Here is an 18,245-nt window from a genome sequence, read left to right as displayed (position 1 = left end):
AGTCTTCTGACTTTCTGATATCTTTATGGACGATACTTGCCAATGCTTTAACAGCAACACAAAGTGATGCCTCATAATCTGCGGTTTGTCCAATTCTCAAAGCTGTGAATACAACTTCGTGAAAGGATATGTTTCCGTCTTCCTTATCCTCTTTGCACATGCCGAAGTTGAGGCAATTTCTGATAAAATCTTTTGCTTCCTCCTTGTTGAGGAAGGCGCACTTGTCAATATCATCTTCGTGCTCCCCTCTTAAGTAGTGCATCACCCTTCTCACCAGTATCTGTGGTATGTTACCATGGTGAAACATGGAAAGTGAGCAAATAGCATTCCATCTTCTCTGTGCTTTCCTGTCGTCGTTATTTGGTTTTAATAAAAACAAAATGGCTTCGTACAAGTGTCGTTGATTTGGGTCCATTTGCTCTTTCTCGTATTCATAAACAGTTTGTGCAAGAGATTCCTTTTTTATATTTTGTAAATACTCCTGATAACTTTCAGGTTGTGTAGCCTTCACTGCGACCAAGCCCAATGGAGAACCACTCAATCTCTCAATAATCTCACATGCATCATTCTTTTCGACATCAGTGCTATGTTGTGTCAAACCTAGAAAGTCAAGACCCTCATCAGGGAGTAGACCTTTGATTTCTTGCTTCAAAAAATTAATCCGATTTATAGTTAGAAAAATATTCTCAGATTGCGAAGTGACATAAACATGTATCTTTGCTTGACGTCCTGTCACGTAAGTGATACAATCCAGAAAGTTGTTATAAAACCTTGAATCTTCCTGTTTAGGATCTTCGACAATGACGAGGATAGCGAATTTGCACGACGCAAGTATATCAACATACTGTTGACATCTGCTTTCATTCATATATTCCAAGGCCGTTTCCATCACTCCTTCTTCGACAAATATCAAACTATTCTTCACCATTGACTCCAGTAGCTTTTTTAACTGAACCTTAATATCATGGTTGTTATCACTGCATTCAATATGCCATTTGACCAAGGGCCCCTCTCGACCACCAGAAAAATCCGCACCAAGTTTGCGAACTATTTCGGACTTTCCCGAACCGGGCATCCCGTGTAGGTGCAAAACCGAAACTATTTTCCCATCTAGTTGATGCTTTGCTCGCAAGTAGGCCTGACTTTCCACGTAGTTTTGTGTAACTCGGCCGACTGTGTCAACAGATTTTGCACTGGGTTGTGAAATCGGTGTCGTTCCTGTGAATTATTGGCAAATTATTCCGATTGAATTTATTTTTCAGCAATTATTCGTGTAACCCACAACGGCAATTAACTTAAGAGGAGAGATAAGGTCACAAAGATATTTCCAATTTGTTATTTTAAATGCATGTTTATACTACATGTTAATAAATATTTTTGCAAATAGTATTGAACGCTATATTTCTACAACATTTTTCGTGTTGAGCACAAAACCGAATGTCATGGTTAATAAAGTTTATATAAATTTTTGTATCAAAAAACTTTTATCAAACCGTTAGCAAATTATTGTCACCAAAGAAACATGCTGCTATTGTAATGCTTACGATGTGAGTCATGAATATTGGTAATGTGATAGTGCACGTCACCGGTGAGAGTGGTAATGTTGCAATCAGTTATCACACGACTTGAGGCTTGTTCTGAAACAGCGGGAGATTCAACAAGTAAGAAATCATACAACTGAGGAATATTTGACTGAAAGCAAACTTCAAACCATATTGTGCAATGTGTGCTTAGGTTTGAATGAGAGGCTAAAGCAAACACAAATATTGATTTACGGCAACAGTTATGTTTACCGAAGGCCAACCTTTATGCCTTTGACGTGGGTTTGCCTTTTAATAAGCACTAGTCACAAACTTGTAAAAACTACTCTGTTGATAAAATTTACAGGTTGAAGACGAAATTTTATGAATATGAAATACCACATTACAAATATTTCACAAGCTTACCTTCTCTCTCTTCATTCATTGTCGATTTTAATATTTTGTAACTTTTCGTAATGCTCGATAATGGTTCGAGAGGTATAACTTTACCATTAATCCCAGTCTAATTTATCATCACAACTACTCCTGGATGAAACAGTGAATCTGATTACAAACAACAAATGGTGCATTTACTGGATTTGTTTTGCTGTTTGTTTACCATACACAAGTAGCGATTTACGATAATAACTGTTGAAAATATATGAAATTGTTATGTTGATTCCCAAAATAAATTAATAATGTATTCACTGTACTTGTGATTGTGTGTAAAGGTCACTGATCTAAAACAACACCTTAACCTACCACAAATTCACAATTATGTTTTTCGTTAACACTACACGGTTGAGTTAAGATTAAACGATCAATCGAGACAGACGTTGTTGGCCAGTCCTGCTATATGTGTATATCGCCTGTCCTTTGCCATCCTGTTACAGAGCCTAATATTCAGAATTTCTGTTCGAATATTGCTGCGCGGTTATTGACTACTCTACTGCCAAAGGAAAAGCCACTAACTAGTACCAGTAGCTAGCAGCCTACTACTGCTAAGCGTCTGCTGCCATACCACATTTACGTGGCATAGAAATCATAGAAAGCATAAAAAAATGTGTAAACCAAAAATTTCATGAGAGCTGCAGACAGGGTGTATACACGCACTGTTTCGACCTGTAAGGTCTCATCAGTGCAGCTGTTGATGTGGCACTGTGCTAGCTGGTAGACTAGCAGGCACACATATTTTCACTTTGTGGTACCATTCGGTCTATCGTCGATATGTTGGGTACCAAACTAGGTATCAACACAGACGAACAACGTGAAGCGCACTATGGCCAAAACAACTGTTTGGGATCCAATAGCGCTATCGGCTCGGCTTTCACCCAAATCATATTATATGCGCAAAAGAGCCATAATAATCAATGAGAGCTGCAGACAGGGTGTATACAATCTGTGTGCCTGCTAGTCTACCAGCTAGCACAGTGCCACATCAACAGCTGCACTGATGAGACCTTACAGGTCGAAACAGTGCGTGTAAACACCCTGTCTGCAGCTCTCATTGATTATTATGGCTCTTTTGCGCATACAAAAATTTTACCTAGTTTGGTGCCCAACGGATGACGGTGATTGTATAGTCACTACAAAGTGGAAGTCTTTGCCTGGCCGTTTGGTCAGCAAAGTCGTCTGATAGTCACACCAGCTGCACTGATTACACCTTTTAGGTCGAAACAGTGGCCATCTGTCTGTAGCTTATACACAAAAATTTTATGTCATACAAATATGTATGTATTGAATTTACTTCAATTGATGACCAGTAGGCTTTACGTTGTACTATCCGCGTCGTTTCTTAAATGCTCACGTTTTAGAACTTACCTTGTTTGAAGCTAATTCATCATCAAGCAGTAGGTTTTGTGCCGTATTACACAATATTAATGGATAAACTCCACACAGTTGCTTAATCTCACACCAATCACTCCAAATCGAGCTTACTAAAACATTTTTTACATGTTGGCCTACCATCATGATATGATAAAATATTTGCACAAACTTCCGCTCAATGCCGCCCTCGCGTGGTTGTAACAAGTCCAGGGAATAAATTGGGAGAATCATCTCCAAATTAAACCAACTTGTTAATAATTTTGAACTCAACGTCAAACATAAAGAAAATAATTTTTATGTGATTTTTTGCATCATGTTTTGTGGATGTAACGAGCCTCGCCAAAGAATTTTCCAATTAATTGTCAATATCCTTTGTTGAAAACCTGATATATTTTTGCATGTAAATCGATTTTGGTTAGAAGAGCGGTTATAGTATACAAGATAATGTGAACACAATTTGCCAAGATATTTTTTGCGCTTTCATCCTTGTTTCCAACGGTGTTTGGTTTCATAATTGTGCCAAAGTCACAAAGGTGTTTCGTTCTAATACCGACGTTAGTTGTCATTTAAACTGCCATTGCTTGAGTGAACTTAAGTTTATCTTACTGAGACAGCTGGTTTATAACTCTTGCTTGTCTGCGCTATGTTCTTTATTGCTTTTTTTCCGAGCTTCAATTACCAGAAACCGTATTCTTATAAGGCAAAGCATGAAAGGTATTTTTATTACAGCGTATTTTCAAACATGGACAATGCAATTATGTTACAAGCTTTACGTTGCAACGTACACATTATATTATGGAACTATATTGTTGTATATCGGCAACCAACGAGTGAAAACACAAAAATACAACACATTAAATTTCTGCCTTACGTCGCGTCAGTCTCAATACGCCTCAGAACCATATTAACCTCCCAAAGGCCACAATCAAAACGAACTCAGGGATATACCCATGTGGAGGCACGAGATGCGCATTTTGCCACCTGATAAACAGTGCTAATCAGCTCATAACAAAGCAGGGGCAGCATTTACCCCAAAGCGAACATTTTTCTGCAGGTCTAACAATGTGATGTACGTCATAACTTGTGCGCGTTTTCCACTTGCAGTAAACATTGGACAAGTCAGACAAACACCAAGAGACACGCCAAAATAACGCCGCATCGAACGTTTTGACTCTGTCAACCACGCTCTCAATAGAGACTGAGTCTTTATGAGCCATTATACGCACCAAGACGCTATGGGCACAATGTGACCAACGGTGAGCACTTCTTCGTGTGCTTTTCTTTCTTCTTTAGCGCCGTTTGCTGCACCTGATGAACCGAGATTAAGCTCGCGCTTTTTTACAGTCAGTCTGTCCAAAATAGTTTACCAACAGCAACTGAAATTTATGCATAACATTGTTAAACAATATCATGGTTGTAGAATGTGTTGCATTTTAACTAGAATTCAAAACGTTTAATTTATACGTTTGCTTGTCGTACATCATTAACTGCCTGTAATGCCTTGTTCATGGTCACAACAGTACTTGATAAATCTCAACACAAAACCAATCCAAAATAGCATACTTTCAACTGATAACATTAGTCTTTTGTGGGACCAGCAAAATTATTTTATTGTTGTAATGAAACATTTGCTCTATATTTTCTTTGGTTTTATGTTTTCAAGTGCTTTCAAATGAAAATACTCAATAAAATTTGTAATCAGAATATAATAACACAAAGCAAAATAATTTTTTTGCATAATTAACTCTACACTATATCTGATTCCAACAATTAACGAAACAATGACATTTAAACACACACAAAATACGAAATTATAACGAAGTATAAAATCATGGTGCCCAGCACCATATTTTAAATAAAGATTTACGTTTGGTGTTTCATTTTGTTAATATCCTAACAGGCCTCTCAGGTGAAGCACAAACGCTGCATCCTGTTAAATCCGTTTTTCAACACGACCAATGACCACACAATCCAAAAACGTCAAATAAAGAATAAAAGAAAATGTAGTGAAACAGTTGATGCTACAGCAGGTATAAGTTTCAAACATAAATTATTATCTCAATCAAATCTACATTGCAAAAACACGTTACAGCAAATGAAAGAAGTGGTTGCGAAACGAACATTTACATCGTGATACAGTAAACAAGCAAAAAAACTATCTACATATAGCCGAATAGCGAGCACAGCGAGCACACCGTATTATAAACCAACATATCCTATCCCAACACACGGGCACAGTTAAACAAACAGGGAATCGACGGTAGTGCAAGCGGGCGTGTTATATTTTTAAGTTGTTTGAACTGACAGCAGTTCAAGCAATCTAATACGTTCTTCTATCTTTCCCACAAGGTCTGTTCCTATTTTGGACCGATGTTCCAAGGCTTCTTGGCATTTGGCTTTACTATACTCCACAAAATGTAACAATTTACCGCGTAACACAGCTTTCGCGTAGTTGTAGCAAACAAGTGCAAAAAACTGTGGTGAATTTGCAGGATCAATTCCCAAAAACTCTTCGAAGAGCTCCAACGCTTTCGTATAGTCACCTTTTGCGGCCCAGTACTTTCCGCAAAAAACGATACACATAAACGACAGTCTCCATTCCATCATGTTAGCTATGGATCGCTCATGCAAATCATGACAAACTTCGTCCGCTGCATTGATGTTGCAATTATCAATAGATCCAAGTAATATTAGCTTTGTATTGATGCGAACAATCGAGAGCTTGTGCGTTAGGGCGTCGTGTTCTTCCGCTCCAACATCTTTTAAAATTCCATACTCGTAAAAAGCAATCTCATTCCTTGTGAGCAGCTTGTCCTCGACGTACCGTTTCGTTTCAACCAGAATTTTGCGTCTTTCACTTTCAACAAAACCTTTCAGCCCTTCCAACCTGATGCGAACAAATGCACTTGCGTTGATGCGCATAAAAATAGGAGCGATTCTGAACCTTTGGTAAATTTTATCACAAATTGCCAAGCACAACGTGGAAAACCATTGAAAGCGTTTTCTCCCTTCGGGTTTCATTTCGCCTTTGTACCAGAATATCAAACGGCTCAAAGTGTGCAAAATTGATGTTATTCTTTCTGCCAGATATGTTGAAGAAAGATTCTCTATTTCGAGAAACAGTTTCGTATGACGAAATTCCGATAGCTTTAGTGGATGTAATGGAATGTGCTTCTCCGATGCCTTTTTCAGGTAAGCGGCAACATACTCATTTGAAAACTTTTTATAATATCCTATTTCATTCGGTTTTGGATGCAGAAAAACAGAAATACAATCTTCAATTTCTAAGTCATCAGTAAAAAATTTTTTTCCAGCTTTATACGATTGTTCGACTATATATTTTGCTCTGTCATGTGCGCTTCCATCAGGATTTGGTTTCATAATAGTATCCAATGTGAATAGACAATTTTCCGTTGACTGTACGATCACATTAATTATTATTGTAATTGCCTCAATTAAGTTAAGTTCCGCTTCCGAAATTTCTTCATTAAATTCTTGATGCGAACCGAGAATAATCCCAATCACTTCATGCAAGTGTGCACGACAAAACTGCAGTAAAATATCACTATCACTCGCTGTTTGGCGATTAAGAACAGAAACCACATGGGGAAACATAACTACCATTAATCGATAGTCTTCCGATTTTCTGACATCTTTATGGACGATACTTGCCACAGCTTTAATAGCAACACAAAGAGATGGTTCATATTCTGCGGTTTGTCCAACTCTCAAAGCTCTGAAAACAACCTGGTGAAACCATACGTTTCCTTCATCATCCTCTTTGCACATGCCGAAGTTGAGGCAATATCTGATGAAATCTTTTGCTTCCTCCTTGTTAAGGAAGGCGCACTTGTCAATATCAACTTCTTCCTCCTCTCTCAAGTAGTACAACACCCTTCTGACCAATATCTGTGGTATGTATCCATGGTGAAACATGGAAAGTGAACAAATAACTTTCCATCTTCTCAAGGCTTTTCTGTCGTCGGTATTTGGTTTTAATAAAAACAAGATGGCCTCGTATAAATGACGTTGCATTCGGTTTAATTCCTTAATTTGATCTGATTCGTTTTGGAAGACAGCCTGTACGAGCGATTCGTTTTCAATATTTTGTAAATACTCCTGATAGCTATCTGGTTGTGCAGCTTTGACCGCCAACAAACCCAACGGGGAACCACTCAATCTCTGAATAATTTGCCTTGCTGCTTCCTTTTCGACCTCAGAGCTACTATCTTGCAAGCGCAGAAAGGCAAGGCCCTCTTCTATCAGTAGTCCACCGATTTCCTGTGTGAAAAATTGGACACTTTGTAGAGGGGAGCAAATGCTTTTGGATTGTGAAGTGACATAAACATGCAACATAAGTTCGCGTTCTGTCACGCAAGTTACGCAATCGAGGAAGTTGTTCAAAAACTCACGATCTTTTTCCTTAGGATCTTCGACAACAATAAGGATAGGGAATTGGCATGACACAAGTATATCAACATATTGCTGACATCTGTTATTATTCATTGACTCTAAAGCTGTTTCCATCACTCCTTCTTGGACAAATATCAAACTATTCTTCACCATTGACTCCAGTAGCTTTTTTAACTGAACTTTAATGTCATGGTTGTTATCACTGCATTCAATATGCCATTTGACAAAAGGCCCCTCTCGACCACCGGAAAAATCCGCCCCGAGTTTGCGAACTATTTCGGACTTTCCCGAACCGGGCATCCCGTGGAGATGCAAAACCGAAACTGTTTTCCCGTCTAGTTGATGCTTTGCTTGCAAGTAGGCCTGACTTTCAACGAAGTTTTGTGTAACTCGGCCGACTGTGTCAATAGATTTGGCAATGGGAGCAGTTGGTTCTGAACCTGCAACATTGGCTGATTATTCCAAGTAAATTTACTTTGCAGTAATTATTCGGGTGATAGACAATTAATTATCTGAGGAGAGCCGAAGACACAAAGATACTTCGATTTCAATGCATTTGATACTACATGGTATTGGATTTTCTCATAGCATTGAAACGCCGAGTTTCTTTAACCGCAACATTTCTTTAGCTTTATATTCATGTTTTTGCAACAAAAGTTATAACGCCGTGTTCCTGAAGCCAAACAAATTGACGCAAGCTATAAGTGTAATACTTACAATGTGCGCCATGTATATTGGTAATGTGATGATGGTGTACGTCACCGATGTGAATGTTGTCGGCAGTAATACGATTTAAGGCCTGTTCTGAAAAGCAATATGAGTTTCAATATATTGGAAATCATATGGTGGAAGACCAACTGTATCAAAGTAAACGTGCTGAATCAGTTCTGTACGAAGTAGGCCTAGTTGAAAATTAACGATTTGCGCAAACAAGAAGTGTTGACTTTAACGTTTTTTATAACACCATTGTTATGTTTGCCGTAAGCGGTGCTGTCTGCACTAATGAAAAGAACGTGACATACTTGCGTGCTGCAACTAATAAGTTATGTCAATGAGATTTACAGGTTTTCGACAAAGTTTCATGAAATCATTGAATGTCAATAATAATATTGCAAAGCTGCAGACAGGGTGTGTACACGCACTGTTTCGACCTGTAAGGTCTCATCAGTGCAGCTGTTGAGTGGCACTGTGCTAGCTTTGCAATATTATGGCTTTTTTTGCTCAATAATAATAATTTTTATGATAATAGTTTAATTTTTTTCTGTCGTGATAGCAGTGTAATGCGCTGTAAACATGTGCAGTGAACTGACGAGAACCGAACAGCTTTGAACCGTAGGCGGTTATCGAGAAGCTGCCGGGAGAAGGTGGAGGTATTTACATATTAAAACAAAATATAACACATAAGCATACGCATGAAAAAGAGGAAAGCGCAAGGCAAAAACTTGCGTACACTAGAAAACATGAAAACAGAAGGCGAAAACATTGCGACCCAATCGTGGTGAAAAAAATATTAAGGCATGTGCCATGTGAGCAAGTGCCCCTAGCAAAATGTAATTAGTTAGGTGATTTTGCCGCAAGCCCAAACAGACCGCGAGGAATTATCACAAAAAAGCACGTGGCGTTACTTGGCGAGACGATATTCTTTCACAGCATGTTTGAACCCGGTGATGCTAAAATTTTTGATAGTTTTGTGCAATTCATTCCACACAGCAACACAGTAATATTTTAATGACTGTTGTGCACGTTTGGTCCTAACGCGAGGAAGAAAGAAACTGTGTGAAGTAAAACTTCGTGTATGGTGTTTGTGTACTGTAGATATGCTTGAAAAGTATTCATGAAATGTGTTGGGTAAGCGTTTGTTTGTGAACAGGTACATAAATTTTGCCAAATCAAATTCATGCATTTCAGCAATTTTTAATATCCTAGTTTGTTTGTAGAGATTTGCAGTGTTGCAGCGATAAGGACTGTTTGTAACTAGTTTCAGAGCTCTGTTTTGTAGGACTTGAAGATGATGGAGGTTCATCTTGTTGGCAAAACCCCATGAAAGTAATCCATATGACAAGTGAGGGTGAATTAGGGCATGATATACAGTTCTAAGTGTTTGCTGAGAGAGTTTGTGCTTTAATTTAGCTAGGACACCAATGCCTTTCGCCACTTTGCTGCAGACCAAATCAATATGTTTTTTCCAGGTGAGATCGTGATCTATCAGGATTCCAAGATATTTGGTGAATTGTACTTGTTCCAATTGATGACCATGGAGTGTTAGATGAAAGGTAGATGTGGATTTGTGATGGTTTCCAAACAACATATACTTTGTTTTGAGAAAATTTAGAGAAAGTTTATTTGTATCAAGCCAATTTTTCACTTCCTTTATTTCCTTGTTTACAGATTCTTGCAGGGTATGTAGGGTTTTGGCTGACAACCAGAGGCAAGTGTCATCCGCAAATAATCTGGTGTTGATTGAATGAAGTGGAGTTCGGCAGGTCATTTATGTATATTAAGAAAAGCAGGGGACCAAGGATTGAACCCTGTGGGACGCCACATGAGATGACTTGCAACGCTGATCTTTCTTGATGCACCATCGTATATTGTTTTCTTTGTTGCAGGTAGCTTTGAAGAAAATGGCAAGTTGTCCCTCGAAAACCATAGAACTGTAATTTTTGAAGGAGTATGGTGTGGTTTACTGTGTCGAATGCTTTGGCTAGGTATAGGAAAATTGTGCATGTTACATAATTTTTATCATTGGCTTCAATAATATTCTCATGTATTTCAGCTACAGTCATGCTGGTGGAGTGGGATGACCTAAATCCGTTTTGAAATGTTGACAATAGCTGATATTTCTCCAAGTAGTTTACCATTCGTTTGTATATGAGTTTTTCAAAAATTTTTGCAAGTATTGGAAGAATGGAGATTGGTCGATAGTTACTTTTTGTTTGCATATCACCCCCTTTGTGTAGGGGCAGCACTTTTGCCACTTTTAAACAGTCGGGAAAAGTACATCTGGCTATGCAGGTATTGTAAAGATTACATAAAATTGGTGTCAGTGTCGGAGCTGCTAGTTTTATGAGCTTTATTGGGAGGTCATATGGACCAGTAGCCTTATTTGTGTGTAGCATTGAAATTGTGTTGATAACTTCAGTCTCCTCTATGTCCATAAAGACAAAGGAATTTGATGTAGAGTTCTTTAAGTAGTTAAGTGGTGACAGAAGTGTAGGTTGGATTGATGATGCCATGTCATATATTTGTTAAATGTATTTAATAATTGTTAAATGTATTTGCCATGTCAATGTGGTTTGTTATCAAAATGTTATTGTCAATAATTTGAGATGTGAATTGTGATTTTTCTTGTTATGTGAGGTCAAATTGTTAATTATTTTCCATGTTGCCTCGCTGTTGCCTTTGTTTTGATCAAAAAGTGTTTTGTAGTGATAATGTTTTGCAGTCCTGATGATGTTTTTAAGTTTATTTGCATATGTTTTGTATTTGGTTGTTATTAATTTGTTTTGTATGCATTTTTTGTACAATTTGTTTTTCTTTTTTACAGATTTTAATATACCCTTTGTTAGCCATGGTTTATTGATATGTTGTTCTGTAATGACTGTTGTGTGAGGAGCATGCTGGTCAAATGTGCTTTGGAGGTGAGTGATTAAAATTTTACATTTTATATGAACATTTGTTTCATGTGATACGGCGTTGCTGATTTTAATGACATCTTCCATGAACTGTTCTAAGTTGAATTGCCTGTAGTTTCTAATTGTTTTGCAAGATTTCAGAGTGGTTGTGACTGTTTGATTTATCATAGCAAATACAGGCATGTGATCAGATATATCAAAAGTTATTATTCCTGCGGTGATGTCATGTGTTAAATGATTTGTATAGATGTGGTCGAGTGTTGACATGGTGGATGAGGGTGATGTGTGTGTTGGCTTGTCAATGATTTGTTGTCCGTTTAAACTTTCAATCATTAGTTTATATGCCTTAGTTTTTAAGTTGTTGTCTGTGATGTTTATATTAAAGTCACCAAGTATGTAGTAGTTTGTTTTGCTCTTATTTAGCTTAAAAAAGTTATTTTCCATCTGTGAGGAAAATAAATCAATGGCATGGTCAGGATGTCGATACACAACACCAACTATGATGGAAACGCTGTCATCAACATGCAGCTGTATCCATAAATTTTCGCATTTGGGGATATCAATGTGGTAGGTTTCTATTTTGCAATACTGCAAATAATCTCTAATATATAATCCCACTCCACCAGCATGGGTCACTGAATTTTCTTGCAGAAATATGTAACCAGGAAGACTAACATTGTCAGAAGTTTGTGCACTAAGCCTGGTTTCTGATATTGCAATTACATGTCGAAGTAATTGATATGAAGTAAGCATTAGCAACATTACATAATATTATACCTTTTCTCTCTTCATTCATTTTCGATTTCGATATTTCAAAATTTTTGAATAGTTCAAAAATGGAATTCGAAAGTATAACACAATCACAATCCAAAGCCTAAATTACTATCACGACATCTGAATGAAACAAAGAAACTGATTACAAACATAATAACCCACAGGGCTGCGGAAAAAGTCCACAATTCCGTTTTTCCTTTAAAATCGTGCTGAAGGCATGCAGTGAAACCTTTTGTGATACTGTAACAACTACTGATTTGCAAACTTTGCGACTACACTCAAACAGATAACCTACAACTATATACGCGACTTGCATCTGTATGCAGCCTATTCTTGTTGATCCAGTTACACAACCTATAATATTTGGCCTTTCACATTGAATATTACTGATGTGCGGTGCCTGACGACGAAAGAACGCAAAGAATTTACACCAATTAATTCCCTAGTTTTGCTAAATTATTACAAGAGGTCTCCAAAGAAAGCATTACACAGTCATGACTACTCTCAGTAGGTATAGCAGTTCAATATAACTGATCGTTTCCTGCATAACCATATGTGTCTTTTGACATAGAAATCATTGGAGTTGATAGTTCAGGCGATAACATATGGTTGAAAAGGACCTGCAAGAATACGTGGCGCACGATTATTGTGACGCACGATTTTGGGTGTACGACTTTTTCATCATAATGTTTTGCTTTGGTCGGGTTGTAAATTGTTTACAAAAGTCAGATTTCAAGCCTCTGATGTTGGAATCAACAGGCAATTTTCTCTCTAGTCAAAGTAGCCTTACAACAGAGTTTTGTTAGTGGCCACGTGGATTTAAGACACATAACTGACCGTAACAACATTTGTGTGTAATATGACTTGACTGTTGGTGAGAACTTGACGTTGATAGTTTGGTGATAAAAAACTTTATTTTGCGAAATCGTAACCGCGACACAGCATTGTTCTATGCAACACAATGTTAATGCTAATTAATGCTAATTCTAGAACAACTGTTTTTCGCAACACAAGACCCGATGGCTACTATATAGGTTTACAACATTGATCCATATTCACAGAAATTAGCATGTTAAATGCTAACATAGTTATGATATTTTGTGCGTATGATAAATTGTATGAGAGATTTAAGCATTTTTTAGGGCGCAAAATATTCCAGGAGGTGTTTCTTTACCTAATGTACAGTTAGATGAAACATATATTACCACAGCCTTGTGAACAAGCATTAAAAATGTCAAACGGAAAGCGCACAGATGCAAAATGCAAATCAAACACAATAACGAAAAAAAACAGTATTGAACTCTATTGCTTCTGAAGTAACTACACGTTTTTCATTCCGTCAAACGTACAATAGTCTCAAAGTCGATTTCACTTTCTGTGACAGACTGATTGCTTTGGTAGTAATTAACTAATAATGCAACGAGTAGCACATAAAAGCTCAAGCCGCTAAAATTGTTTTTAAGCAATCAGTCTGTTGCGAAAAATGCACAAGAAAACATAGATGTTGAAAACGAAAGAAAAATATACAGAATATTGCAGACATTGATAAGAGCTGCAGACAGGTGTACAAGCCTATAAGTCGCTAGTAGGCATCAGGATAGGCTAAAAGCTAGCCCAGTGACACAATCACTACCTGCACCGAAGACATATAATTGGTCGAACAGTGTGTACACATTGTCTGCAGCTCTGAAAGAGTATATTTGGATTCCAAATTTAAAATACAGTGTGGTTGGAATGTACTGTGGAAATGACAGATTTGTACGACAAAGAAGCAAAAATTGATCATCCCGGGCTGAATGCAATTGTGTTGTTGTTTAATAATTGTTTTAATTTTGAAGCAACCGTTTCTGGTATTGCTGGCTGCGATGAAATCTTATAAGGCGCTACAATGCATAACTCAGAGAGGCTGGCGACTAAAAAGCGAATCGAGTTGCTTGATGGAATCTTCCAGTTTTTCGACAAGGTCTTTTTCCATATTGCCGCTATGTTTTAACGCCTCTAAGCAGTTCGCCTTGCTCCTTTCTGCGCGATCTGAAAATTTGCCGCGCAAGACTGCCCTTGCGTAATTGTAACAAACCCAAGGGAACAGCATGGAGGAATGAGCTGAGCTATTAACTGTCTCACTGTGCAACACTTCTTCAGAAAGCTGGGCGGCTTTTGAATAATCGCCCTTTGCTGCCCAGTACTTTCCACAATAAATCAGACACTTTGGGGAGACGCCCCATACCATGTTAGCTTTGGCATGTTCATACAAATCTTGACAAACTTCGTCTGCTGCGTTGGTGTCAAAGTCATCTCCTGGACCGAGGGACATTAACTTTGTATTTATGCGAACAATTGAGCGCTTGTGCGTCAGAGCGTCGTGTGTTTCCGTGTCAACTGGTTTGAATATTCCATGTTCATAGAACACAGCTTCGCGAGATGCTCTTGTCAAAAGTGTGTTTTCGACAAAGCTTTTGGTTTTCACCAGAATTGCGCGTCTTTCGCTTTCAGTAAAATGTTTTATTCCTTTAAGTCGTATTCCCACTGACGCAATCGCGTTGATGCGCAGAAAGATAGGAGCTATTCCGAACTTTTGATACACCGCATTGCAAATGGCCAAACACAACGTGGAAAACCATTGAAATCGTTTTCTTTGTCCAGATGTCACTTGTCCCTTGTAGAAAATCAATAAACGACTCAAGGCGTGCAAAATTGAAGTTACTCTTTCTGCTAAGTATGTTGCACAAAGCTTGTCGCGAGGAAGGAAAAAGTTTGTAGAAGTCCGAAACAACCGGAGCTTTTCTGGGTGTAACGGTGTCTGCTTTTCCAAGGCTTTTTTAAAATAGTTGGCAACATCCTTATTTGAATCTTTAGAAAAGTATTCAATGTCACTCGATTTTGGATGCAGGACGATGGAGATATATTCTTCAATATCTAAACGATCTGCAAATATCTTCGTTCCTGCTTCAGCAAGTTGTTCAACCATGAGTTTTGCTTTTTCGTCTACACTTCCGTCTGTGGTTGGCTCTATAATACTTTCCAGCGATAAGTCAAGTGAATTTTCACACCGAATCTCACCAAGAATAATCTTTAACGCCCTAATGAGGTTATTTTCAGCTTCCGATACCTCTTCATCGGGTTGTTGTTGACTTTCAAGGGCAATTCCCATGACCTCAAAAAGACGTCCACGACAAAACCTGAGCAAAATATCATCTTTAATCATTGGCCTTTTTAGCACAGAGTTCATATGAGGACACATGGAAATCATAAACTTTAGGTCTTCTGGCTTTCTTAGATCTTTGTGTACGACACTTGCCAAGGCTTTTATAGCCACAGAAAGTGAAGACGAATGTTCTGTCGTTTGTCCAACTCTTAAAGCTCGAAAAACCACTTCGTGAAATGAAAAGATTCCTTCTTCGGTTTGCTGCTTACACACGCCGTAGTTGATGCAATTTTCGATGAAATCTTTGGATTCCTCTTTGTTGAAGAAAGAACACTTATCTATATCAACCACCTCCTCTTCCCTCAAGTAGTGCATCACTCTTCTCACTAGTATCTGTGGAATGTAACCGTGGTGAAACATGGAAAGTGAGCAAATAGCTTTCCATCTTCTTTGTGCTTTCTTTTCGTCGGTATTTGGCTTCAACAAAAACAGAATGGCTTCGTACAAGTGTCGTAGCTTTGGGTTTATCATCTTAATTTTTTCCGTTTCGATTTCAAACACAGCCTGTTCGAGCGATTCGTTTTCAATGTTTTGTAAGTACTCTTGATAGCTTTCAGGTTGCGTAGCTTTGACCGCCAACAAACCCAATGGAGAACCACTTAACCTATGAATAATCTGAGTTGCAGCTTCTCTTTCACCCAAAGTGACGTCTTCTTGCAGTCCTAGAAGTTTCAAGCCTTCGTCTGTTTCGAGGCCTTCAACCTTTTGCAGAGCAAAACAATTAGATTTGATGCTTTTGCTGATGCTTGTTGATTGCGAAGTTACGTAAACATGCATCTTCATAGTACGTGATTTTACTGAAATTATGCGCATAAGAAAATTTTCCAAAAATTTTTGATCTTCCTCGTTTGGATCTTCAATAATAATTAGAATAGGAAACTTGCAACCCTCCAGAAGACTGACATACTGTTGACTGCTGTTGTCCATCATTGTTTCTATGGCTGTTTCCATTACTCCTTGGTCAACAGCACGCAATAAAGCATTTTTCTCCATTGACTCCATTAGCTTTTTCAACTGTTCTTTGATGTCGTGGTTGCTATCGCTGCATTCAATATGCCACTTGGCAAAGGGTGTCTCTAAACCTTCGGAATAATCAGCTCCTAGTTTCTTCACTATTTCGGACTTCCCCGAGCCGGGCATACCCTGGAGGTGCAGCACCGAGACCGTTTTTCCATCGTGTTGTTTTTTTGCTTTAAAGTAGGCTTGGCTTTCAACGAACCCGGATGTTACAAGGCCCACTGTGTCAACAGATGTGGGTTCGGTTTTTGAAACTGGACCTATTTGAAATTAAATGTAATTTTCATGCAGTGCTTTTGATTAAATGCATATTACTATAAGTTTGAGTGCGTTTTTTCGTGCGCGTACTTACCGAGTCCAACGAAGTTGTTAATAGTAATTTCGTTATCGTAAGACACCTTTCTTTCATCGCCTGAAACATAACTGATGTTTGCGTATTTCATGTTACTGTTTTTAAAATATAATAATGCTTTTTTAATCGCCAGGGGGGGACATTTTGCAAAACAGAAATATAACAATTACGACAATTTGTTTCATTCAAATACCAATAATACAAGTTGCATGTTTCGCTTTTTCGGGGAGGTTCCTAACCAGCAGAGGGCACTAAAGCGGTATTTATCACTAGTCAGTTTTCTATAATATTGTCTCTAGCACAAGGTTTTACTCCGGCAAAATAAACATTACCTGCACTTTCGTCGCTCATGGTCGCCTTTTCTTCACGTTTTAACGTGGTGGTGGTGTTGGAGGGTGCTTACAGCAAAAACGGGATAGCCTACAGTGCTTGATTTAGTATCACAGCTATACCAGGCTGAAACATAATACCCAAGAACAACCGGTGTTGGTTATTGGTTTACATGGATACAAGAACTGCTTGTCATACAAGGCAATTGTGGATAATATATTTCCTTATGCTTGTTTTAATAATACAGATTGTACGGTATACAATTTGCTGAAACTAATGTACGTGATCACTATTTATGTCATAACTGTATCGTATACTACAATACTTCCTCACAAAAAAAGTCTGTTCAGAAATCATGAGATGTGCTCTCCTACATAATAAATCTGTCAATTTATATCTAACTATACGTGAATATTCGTCAAACTGGCATCAAACAAATGAATGTTCTAAACCAGATCCAAAGCAGTTCCTCAAGAAACTACCTGTACACATTCCAGATTTGAAAGATAATGTGACTCGTAGTCTCGAGTTTCGCGCCCACAAACACCCTTTGTGTGCGTTCCTATTCAGCGCAATATACAATATGCCTTGCCTATATACAGTAAATACAAACAAACAAGGACATCAGCTGGAGGGCACGGGGCGTTGGTCCTCGCATATACACCTTAACTTGTGGCGTATGGGTTGTATGGGCATTGATACACAGGTATGTTTTACGGGGATTCATTGATACACAGGTCTACACATGCCTGTTTTTATGGGCATTCATGCACAGGTCTGTTTTACGTTTTGCCGCAAACCTTTTTTAACTACGTTGTTGAAAGCAGTTAACGTGTGAATTTCTTGTTTAAACTCGAGCTTCTGGTCACGACATACTCTTCTGATCACGCCATTTTGATCCAATGTTGGCCACAAAGTCAGGAACGCGGTTGGGCAAATAATTAATACACTTGTCAAATCGGTTCAGGACACCGATTTCCTAATTCGATGGCTAAGTCGCGTTGGCTTCTGTTGCACTTTGACATAAAACTAAAATGTACCTGTTTAAATTCTGTTTCAAGTTGGCCACACGCTTTAAATGTTGATGATGGACGCAACATATGCGATTTACTTGAACCTTTGTTTTATTCTCTTTAATTTTTTTATTGCATAAGAAAGCTAAATCATTTAATATC

At 38.1% G+C, this 18,245-nt stretch overlaps 2 protein-coding genes across 2 annotated transcripts; both read right to left on the bottom strand.

The window, feature by feature from the left end:
* Positions 1-4,945: 4,945 nt before the first annotated feature.
* Positions 4,946-12,288, bottom strand: LOC145894403 (uncharacterized). Its single transcript, XM_082982983.1, has 3 exons — positions 12,170-12,288; positions 8,478-8,564; positions 4,946-8,200 (listed from the first exon to the last, which is right to left on the bottom strand). Exons 1-3 carry the CDS (start codon positions 12,186-12,188, stop codon positions 5,634-5,636), a joined length of 2,673 nt encoding a protein of 890 aa, XP_082839109.1. The 5' UTR covers positions 12,189-12,288; the 3' UTR covers positions 4,946-5,633.
* Positions 12,289-14,031: 1,743 nt separating this feature from the next.
* Positions 14,032-17,196, bottom strand: LOC145895820 (uncharacterized). The gene is made up of 3 exons (XM_082984602.1): positions 17,073-17,196; positions 16,741-16,800; positions 14,032-16,648 (listed from the first exon to the last, which is right to left on the bottom strand). Exons 1-3 carry the CDS (start codon positions 17,089-17,091, stop codon positions 14,064-14,066), a joined length of 2,664 nt encoding a protein of 887 aa, XP_082840728.1. The 5' UTR covers positions 17,092-17,196; the 3' UTR covers positions 14,032-14,063.
* Positions 17,197-18,245: the final 1,049 nt, after the last annotated feature.

This window comes from Ascidia mentula, chromosome 3, assembly GCF_947561715.1.
Source record: "Ascidia mentula chromosome 3, kaAscMent1.1, whole genome shotgun sequence".
Lineage (NCBI taxonomy): Eukaryota > Metazoa > Chordata > Ascidiacea > Phlebobranchia > Ascidiidae > Ascidia > Ascidia mentula.
Note: the sequence above shows the minus strand (reverse complement) of the source record. Positions and strands in the feature narration are given on the sequence as shown.

Excerpts from the sequence above, each read along its gene's own strand:
- LOC145894403 (XM_082982983.1), bottom strand. Across the intron at positions 8,201-8,477 it reads CAATATACATGGCGCACATT|GTTCAGAACCAACTGCTCCC; the intron begins GTAAGTATTACA and ends CCAATGTTGCAG.
- LOC145895820 (XM_082984602.1), bottom strand. Across the intron at positions 16,649-16,740 it reads TAACAACTTCGTTGGACTCG|GTCCAGTTTCAAAAACCGAA; the intron begins GTAAGTACGCGC and ends AATTTCAAATAG.